Source organism: Halyomorpha halys, unplaced genomic scaffold, assembly GCF_000696795.3.
Source record: "Halyomorpha halys isolate HHAL.00 unplaced genomic scaffold, Hhal_1.1 Scaffold349.1, whole genome shotgun sequence".
Lineage (NCBI taxonomy): Eukaryota > Metazoa > Arthropoda > Insecta > Hemiptera > Pentatomidae > Halyomorpha > Halyomorpha halys.
In genome coordinates, this window is record NW_027109825.1 from 644,988 (window position 1) to 654,874 (window position 9,887).

Below are 9,887 nucleotides of genomic sequence, written 5' to 3' on the forward strand. Positions count from 1 at the left end.
TAAAATTCATTTTGTTTTTTAGTTTAATATCTCCTGAAAGGTTGAGCAGAAGTATTATATTGCCGGAGCAAGTGAGCTACACTTTGGGTAGAAACGAAACTTCTAGTCCATCAGAGCAGTCCCTTATTCTTTACGTCCCGGAAGTTGAAGAAATTAGAATCAGTCCTGTCATTGCACGCAAGGGATACCTTAATGTTCTCGAGCAGAAGACAAATGGTTGGAAGAAGAGATGGGTGGTAAGTCTAGTTGAATTTTATTTTTTTAAAAAATATTTTGTACAGTGAAAAAAAAAAATGTAATAACCTTTTCATTCTGCCTATCATCGATCTTTCTCTATAGACATTTAATTTTAGTACAGTAGAACTCCACTTATTTGACACTCTAGATTAACCGGTGGTAAAAAATAAAATGCTGAGATATCACTAATTCAGTTAAAATAATAATAAATAAAATAAAATAAAAATAACTAACTTTTATGACTACTATTGAAAACGGAATAATTGTTTATACACTTTAATTCTTGAAGAAAGTTGACTGTTTTGTAATCTGTTGATTACTAAAACAATAGAATTGAATAAAAGTTCCTTTCCACTGTTTTCATGAATTTAACAATGTAATATTAAAGGTAATCCGCAGTTGCAATTATTAACAAAAATACTTATCACTTGAAATAAAAACAAACATTTCTTATCCCTCTATATAACCTTCCCATATAGTCAAGATAATTCATATATAGAGCGCTAGAATGCAGGAGTGATACAGTTAGCTACACTAAATTATGAATATAATTTACACACTTAATTAAACCATTTAAAGAAATATTTATTTTAAATTATATTAAATTGTTCTATTGGTAAATGTTTTCCTTAGGTCCTCCAAAAAGGCGGCAAACCATGTTTTTTATTCTTATTAAATTACAACACAAGACAATGTTATTACTATAGTCGTATTAACTATTAAACAATTTTTGTATTAAAAAAAATAAACCTTTTTTTTTTCGGTGAAGACTCCCATTGGAGTCCTATTCTTCTGGTGAACTGAAGAGATTTGGAACTATATAGTTTGAAGTATGTTTACTTAGATGGTCCCATATCTATTCCATCAAATTTCATTCTCTACTTTCTTTTACAATATTCTCCTAGATATACCTATATCAATTTATACATTTCAAATTTTTTATAATCTAATTTACATGTGATTGTAAGGTAAAAAAGAACAGTAACAAATTAATTTTATCTCTATTGTAAGATATTTTTATTTTATATGAACTTTATTATTTACTTTTAATTACTTTCAGGCTGTGCGAAGGCCGTATGTATTTATATTTAGAGATGAAAAGGATCCTGTCGAGCGAGCTTTGATCAACCTCACCACTGCTCAGGTCGAGTACTCTGAGGATCAGCAGGCAATGGTCAAAGTCCCTAACACTTTCAGGTATAACTTGTTATAATTAATTAGGTAAATATATAGTTATCTATATCTATTACTAGGTAATTATTTTTATCAAATAGGTAACTAGATAAGTTAATTTAAAACAAAACTTCTTTTGATCCTTTCTTCAATGATAAGTTGGTTTTGTGAATGAAACTCTTTTATAATATAGATGAGTGTGATAAATAGTTTAAAGTGATTGATATAAATGTGTAATTGATTAAAGAATTGAGTATATACAATATATATATACTCAAAATGTGTTCATCATTAGTTAAACTCAATTTTTTACTACCCATTTTTATTATTACACCTTATAAATAAAATCAAATATTAAATGGTATTTCCAATAACATATCGGTATCACCAATCGCTACATTATATTGCTCGAGTTATATAATTAAATAATATTTGTTGTGTTATTTTTCTATGTAATTAAAAAGGATCTGTAGTGAGATGTTATTTTATTGTTTGTAGGAAGATAGTCTTGGTGGCAGTCAATAAGGGTATCAAAATAGTAAGAGAAAAAACTATTTATTGATAACCAACGTTTCACTCCACTTTACAGGGCTGTCAGATTGAAACAGAGCATACAACTGAGAACAACGAGTGTATGACTTATGACCCTTATTGAATACCACCTGGACTATCTTCATATAATCTACTTAATACGGTCAACTATCTTCTTCCATTATTTTATTGTTATTTAAAAAAAAGTTCCTATTAATAGTAAAATTTATATATACTGAAGAATAATATAAAATACATATAACACCACAATATATTTATATCTTTAATATTTAATTTAATGAAGTGTCTTTATTGAAACAAGACTAGTGTTGCTTAATTTATATTTCTTTGTTTTATTTTCTAGTATATATTATAATGTTTTATAATATAATATATATTATATAAGGTTACTTTTTCATTTCATTAATAACTTGTTATAAATTGATGCCAATGAGCTACTGTTTGAATAGATTTATAATTTTTTTTTCCAGTGTTGTGACTAAACATAGAGGATACCTTATGCAAACATTGGGTGACAAAGAAGTTCACGATTGGCTTTATGCTATAAATCCTCTTCTTGCTGGCCAGATAAGGTTTAAACTTTTTTATTATTTCATTAGATATTTTAATTTATATAATATTGATATTTTAGAGTTGCTATACAGTAATTAGTTAGTTACTGGAAAGGAACGGGAGCACTTTGTAACTGCTACTATTCCACAATAATTATTTGATGCAATAATTTCAATCAAATAACATTTTGTATTTATTTCTTGAAATAATTGTTCATTTAATGATCGTTAATTGAAATAAACCAATATATTTCTGAGATAATTATCTGATAATTGCTATTTCATAATTTTCTTATATATGCAATCAATTATTTCACAAAAGGCAAAATAATTGTTGCGGAAATTAATATGTTGAGTCATAAGTAACTTCTGTTTTGTTTTATCAGACATTTATTTTCCTCTCATCAAATAATAAAATTATTTTCACATTACATCTAGTATGACATTTAACATAATATGAAATGGCAGTAATGTTAGTCACATTAAAACCTGTTTACTGCCATAGTAGCACTGTTACAGGCAATTGCCATGGTGTAAAGTATATAACAGTTTCTATCAATACATTTATTCTTGACTTCCTAAAATAAACTTAAATTAAGTTTTTATTAAAAGATGAAATAATCATTTGAGAAATAATTGTTCCATTAATCATGAAATAACTTCATTTTATGAATTATTCATTTAACAAATAAGATTCATGTTAAATTATTTTTAAAAAAAATTAAAACTAATTTTTTAAGGTTATGTAATGATTTATTTTTAAAATATTATTTTAAATAAATTTTACCCAGGTATTATGATAAGCATTTTTACCTTTACCTGTGTTTATAGATCATCAAGGGATTTGCAAACTATACGCAACATGATAGTTATTCAACACCTTTAGGACCTTATTAATTATTTCTCATTAATGACAAATTTTTTTTTTAATATTATCTTTCTGTTTAAAAATTTATCTTTTGTTCAAAAATAATTTGTTTAGGTTATTTTTAAGATCCCCATAAGCCAGCAGAATACCCATCCTCCTACCGTCCTATCTCTCTATTACCTATCATGGGCAAAATCCTCGAAAAACTCATTTTGAAACGCTTATACCCCATCCTTGATTCCAATCATAAAATACCAGATCACCAATTTGGATTCCGAACCTCCCATTCCACTATCCAGCAATGTCATCGTGTAGTGGACGTTGTCTCATCTTCTTTAGAGCGCAGAATGTACTGCATGGAAGTCTTTTTCAATGTAGAACACTCGGGACTGCTTTACAAACTCCGTAAATTCCTACCTCCTACATACTTTCTCATTATTCGTTCCTTTCTCACTGACAGATTATTTAAAGTAAACCACAATGGTTCCTATTCATCCCTCTTCTTTCAGTTCACTGGTGTTCCTCATGGTAGTATCCTCGGTCCCACCCTCCACACAATCTATACAGCAGACATTCCAACCAATCCTAACACTATCCTCACCACGTATACCAATGACACATGTGTGCTCACTGTTAATAATAACCCTTTAATTAAGGATTAAAATAAATTCCAACAAATCCCATCAAATTACCTTTACCCTACGTCGTAAACCTACTGACTGTCCTACAGTATACTTCAATAATGTTGCCCTAACCCCTGTTGAACAGATCCGCTACCTTGGACTACATCTGGACATACGACTAACCTGGAATCCTTACACAAGACTGAAAAGACAGGAAACTGCACGTCAATTTCGACTATTACAGCACTTACTAGACAAACGGTCCAAACTTCCAATTCATTACAAAAGACTGATTTACATGACAATATATAAGACCTATCTGGACATACGGCGTTGAGCTCTGGGGCTCTACTAAACCTTCGAATTCCTCTCGTATCCAATCCTTACAATCCAAAATCGCTATGTGCTCCCTACTTTGTCACAAATAATATCATCCACAAAGACCTTAATATTCCATTTGTAACCGATCTAGCTCGAACCAGATATCACTCCTTCCATTATAAACTCTCTAACCACTCAAACCCATTAGTTTCTAAGCTTGCTTCCTCTTTTATTCCGGACAATCCTCCGAGGCGTCTGAAAAGAAGATGGCCTTGAGACCTTATACTGTAAAAATGTTTTTAGAGTACTACCATTGGGTAGTTTCTCTACCATTAGGATTTCCTCAAATTTACCTGATGTGTTTATGTACAGTTGTAAATATCAATAAATAAATTTTAAAAAATAAATAAAAAAATTTTTAAGATATTATTTCAAAATAATTTTGCCGATGTTTAAATCCACACTATGGTAAGCTTTTTCACCATTACCAGTAGATTAAGATCACCAAGGCAGTTGCAGACTATAAGCGCAATAATAGTTATTCAATGCCTCTTGCTCATCTTATAATGCCATACGGCAAACGAAGATGTAATGTAAATTGTATATGTATAATGTATTGCATTATATTATTATGTATTCTGTAACCATGTTAAAACACATACTTAAAAAAATGTGTCTTTTATGAAATAATTTAATAAATTTGTATTTAAAGTTTAATTTTGTTAAAAATGAATTAATTGAAACTGTTATTGATAGGTCCAAATTAGCCAGAAGCGTTCCTCCGACCGCACCACCTACCCTAGTGTCAACGCCAGCCAAATGAACGTGTAATTATTGTTAATCCTACCCAGCATGTAACTTAATAAATTAGATACTACATACACTTACATATTTATGTATATCATAAATACACGTATATATGTTTGTGTATGCATGTTCTTTAAGAAAAGTATCACTGTAACTTTATCAAGTATACAAATTGTATTAGACTTTGCATTGCTTATATTGCAATGGTAAAAAAAAAAACCTAGAATAATTTTTAAAATAAATTTCCATTGCAAATTGTATCTGTTTATTAGTCACCAAATAGATTTATATATTTTTCCAAAAAATCAAAATAAATGGATTGATGTGTTTTTAGTTTTGGAAAAGATATTTAACTAGTATAAATAAGTTTTTAAATTGTTTGTATTCTGTGATGCTGGTTTTAATCTATAGCAGTCATATTTTTTATCATTTATTTGTTAATTATATTTATTTATTGGTTAGTATTTTATTTTATCATAAAAATATATCATGTGAGGTTACATTGCAGGCAAATAATTCCTTGTTTACATTGTATCTCAGTATTAATGATTTTTTAACCTTGAGCAGTATTTTAGAAAATGAAATATTATGTTATATTTTCTTGAAATTTAATAAAACCTAAATATATATATGAAAAAATTAACATTTATTTAGCTGAAACTTATTTACTTACTCAGAAATGATTTCATGAGCGGTTCATATAAGATATTAATAAGTTTTTATGATCTCATAAAATTTTGATATTCATAACTTTCAAACTTTTGTTTGTTGTAATATTGTAAGTGACAATCGTGGAGGAGATATTAAGCCAGTATGATATTTATTATTAATTTTCTTTTATCTTATTTTTAATGTAAAGTCTGTATCTGTTTCCAATTATTCATAATTTTGTCATTCCAGACTGATATAATGAGTTCAATTAGCGAATCAGTAACTAGACGATAATGTTTAATCTTTGTATACTCAAAATGTTAAAAGACTTATTCAATAAGGGAATCGGTAAATAGGCGATAATGTTAAATCTATGTGTACTCTAAATATAAAAAGACTTCATTAAATGAAAATGAACTTTTCAAAACTTAACTGTTTGTGGTGACTTGGCCATTTCTAACCTATTCTATACTCTTATGATTACTATTCAAATTGAATTAATATGGTCGGAAACTCATCTTAACTTTCCTGCCATGTAACCTCTCAACTTTATGCAAAAGTTTTCATGTTGTGGTAAAAATTTTAATGCCGTAAAAAGCCTCCAACTCCAAAACTTAAGTTGGATTGATAATAAATTTGTCGGTTGTTTGCTTGCTTGAAGTCAATGTGGGGTTGTGAAATAGCTTCAGCTTTCGCAAATTGTACTATAAATTTATACATATATGATGTGTGTATGCGTTTTGGTTATTATTGGGCCGACTGTGTGAATATATGTGATATAAATAGAACATAGAGATATTGAAAAGTTGTTATTTATTTATTTTATTTAAAAAAAAAATTGTTTTGTTTAACTTTTTTCATTAATTGACAATTAAAAACTGTTGCACATTCCTATGTGAAGCCTATTGTGTGCAATATTATGCCTTATAGGATGGAGGTGTTGTTACTAAGATGTATATATGACATGCTGCTTCATATAATTTATTTATCGTTTATTGTTGTATATATATATGTTATATATATTCTTCTATTTTCTTATTTATAGTTTTCGAAATTCTGGCTTTCTCTTGTAAAATAGAAACCATTATTGTGTACTTTATACTCCTTGTAATGTGATAGTAGCTGTAAATTTTATAATTCGTTGATTAGCCATGTTTAATAATGTAACGAAGAGGTACATGAGTTTTATTGATAGTATCAATGCTTTATAATTTATTTGTTCACTTATTATTTTTTTTAAATTCAATAACTTATGAAAGATATTTGTAATTTTTAAAAATGAGGGAAATTAAAATACTTTGTTGTTAATTAATTAGTAAAAAAGAAAACTTGATTTGAAATTTGACTCAAAATGTCCCTCTTCCTTACTTTTAATTTGTAGCTCTCTTGAAACACGTTATTATTATTCCAAGTACAGTAGACTTCCTCTTATCTGTCCGATTAAAAAGTACAAATTTGTTGAATATGAAGAATTTCTTACTAAAGAAAAATGTATGTAATTTAATAGATTTTTAGCTTTGTCATTTGAACACATTGAGAAATATTGTCCTGAAATATGGTGTGCAATGGTTTATTTATTTAAATAAAATTTTATTGAATAACTAAATGAGTAACAGTTGGATCATTAAAGTAAACCCTGTTTTATAAAGATGTAATACTCACAGTATACTGTTTTGTGATGTGTATTACTGTTGTTTGATATATTGCAATAGTTCATGACACGTACCCAACCTTGCAGTACTATATCAAAAAATTATAAAGCTAAGTCTTATTCAGTGAAATTTTATTTTTAATTACAAATTTTTTGGGGACAGTTAAGATGGAGTCTATTATCTTCTTTTATTATAAATTATTGTTGAGGCAGATCATTGTTAGGAATTATAATTGATTGTTTAGTTTAAGTTATTGCTGTATAATATTTAGTTATATAGATATTGATTAGTAAATAAATCTGAATACATTTGCTTAGTTCAATGTATGTCGAGGCAATAATGTCATAATGTTACGTAAAGTGAATGTTTTAAATTTTTAATAAAGAAATAGCGTTTATCGAATATTAAATATTAAAGAGTTTTCATTTATATATCTTTCTTTTTTTTTAGGGCAACAAGGTTCCGATTGCCAGTATTTAACAATGAGTTAAAGATTATATTCATTACATTATGAAAATAATGTAAATGTAATTATGATCTTTTAAGGTCTCATTCATAAACGTACATTTTAAAAGAGCCATGAGCCTTCTAGTCCCAGATATATTTTTTGGGTCCAATTCACATTTTATTTTCATGTCTTGTTATTTTTTTTTATTAAAAGGGCAAAATACAAACTTAATTTGTTGAGATATTTATTTTTAAAAAATTAACTAAATATATATATGTAAAAAAGAAAATTATTACCATTAAAATATATTTTTTTGTCAGAATTGTAAATTTAAAACTTATATTCCATGTATACAAGCTGATGTATATTATACAATTGAACTTGTACATGCGAATAAAAATTATCACGTTCAGGTTCGTACTGAACAATTGTTTAATGTTAACATTTCCTATACGTTCTTTTTGAAAAACTAAATCTTTCTCGATGATGACAGTTTAAAATAAGGTGAAAGAGTGTAGTTTAATAAAATATTTTGATATTGTGAAATGACATTTAGAAAAATAAATAAAAAACCTCATAACAATTTATACTAATATCTCTGTTTATCTTCATTATATGAGAAATCTTTGAACTTTTGTCAAGTAAATTGTTATGCCTGATTATATACTCATATATAAATATATATCTATACATATATATTTGAAATATATAAAATATGTATGTGACTCTTATATACAGATAATAACTTCAAATCATTACAAATTATTTTTAAATTGTATTGAAAATTTTTTATTGTGGATGCATATTATTCTTTATTTTTTTTCGAATATGGATATTTGACATGGATGATATCTCATTACTTATTTAAAATTAACTTATGATATTTGTATATTGAATCATAATCATAAAAAAAAAAATTAAAAATGTACATTTCCTATGTTAAATTATTATGAATGTAAAATTTCAAAATAAATGCTTCTAAAATGATTTTTTATTTTTATCAGTCTATAAGGCAGCTGATCTCTTATCTCCTTACTTAGAAAGTATTGAAACATCTTTTTTTTCTTCAGAGACTCCAAACGGACCCTGATACAATCAGTCCGATTGATGCTTACTTGTAAATGAGATATCGAAAAGTAAGGATGATGTGCAATGCCTCTTTTGATTTGTGATAAACAGAAAGCTTGTTTGGCCTTTATTTTGACATTTGCCAGCTAGAGTTGAATGAAATGCATGATATGAAGGAAACACTCACAGCTCCCCTCAGTACCTCTCGATATCAAATTTTGAATGATCGGATTTAAAAATTTTCTTGGTCATCTATGAATATTACTCCAGCATGATTGGTAAAGAAGTTTCAACTATAATGTAAGCAAGTAGGTTATAAAACTGTTTTGCAAATTATTTTCTTCATTAATTCCATGAAGTGAATTGCTATCAGATCAATTGATTGTATCTTCTTGTTAATATGGTCGCAAACGCTCAAGATTGTTTTCTTTTCATTGTATTGCATGTACACCCAGAGGTTTTCCTGAATGTGTTTTGCATCGTGAAGTAAGCAGATTTTCCTTTAACATTAGGTGAATCTTCCGGAGCCCTTTTAGCCCTAGATTGTATTTCCTTCGTTTGCTTCACTGCTTTCATTTCGACTACACTTTTAGTCCCTACAGTGCTTCTGTAAGGTCCTAGAAACTTTCACAACAGCTAGTTTGTGATTTATAGTTACTAGTCCACTCCTTTACAATTTTAATCAGAGGGATTTATTATCCAAGGATAAGGGAAACCTAACCTAAAATTGGTTCAAAACTATATAGACAAAATAACTAAATTTGGATGTCAAAAAACATAAAAATAAACTCAAAATTAGGGAAAGAAACATGAAACGAACAAATGAAACAAAATATAACGAAACAAACCTTCATATATCAGTAATAATCTCAAAATGGAAGTCATAATGTATCACTCAAGTCATTTATCAATCTGAACATCCATCTTTGGTTTTAC

The 9,887-nt window shown here is 27.7% G+C and overlaps 1 protein-coding gene across 10 annotated transcripts in view; it reads left to right on the forward strand.

Annotated features, from left to right (window-relative positions):
- unc-104 (kinesin family member unc-104) overlaps positions 1-5,405 on the forward strand; it is a 176,555-nt gene extending 171,150 nt beyond the window's left edge. For all 10 annotated transcript variants that reach the window (XM_067047981.1, XM_067047983.1, XM_067047982.1 and 7 more), the window contains 4 exons: positions 23-236; positions 1,298-1,434; positions 2,433-2,534; positions 5,082-5,405. In XM_067047981.1, the coding sequence (XP_066904082.1) occupies positions 23-236; positions 1,298-1,434; positions 2,433-2,534; positions 5,082-5,148 (520 nt within the window). In that variant the 3' untranslated portion in view covers positions 5,149-5,405. The remainder of the gene's footprint in view (positions 1-22; positions 237-1,297; positions 1,435-2,432; positions 2,535-5,081) is intronic.
- Positions 5,406-9,887: the final 4,482 nt, after the last annotated feature.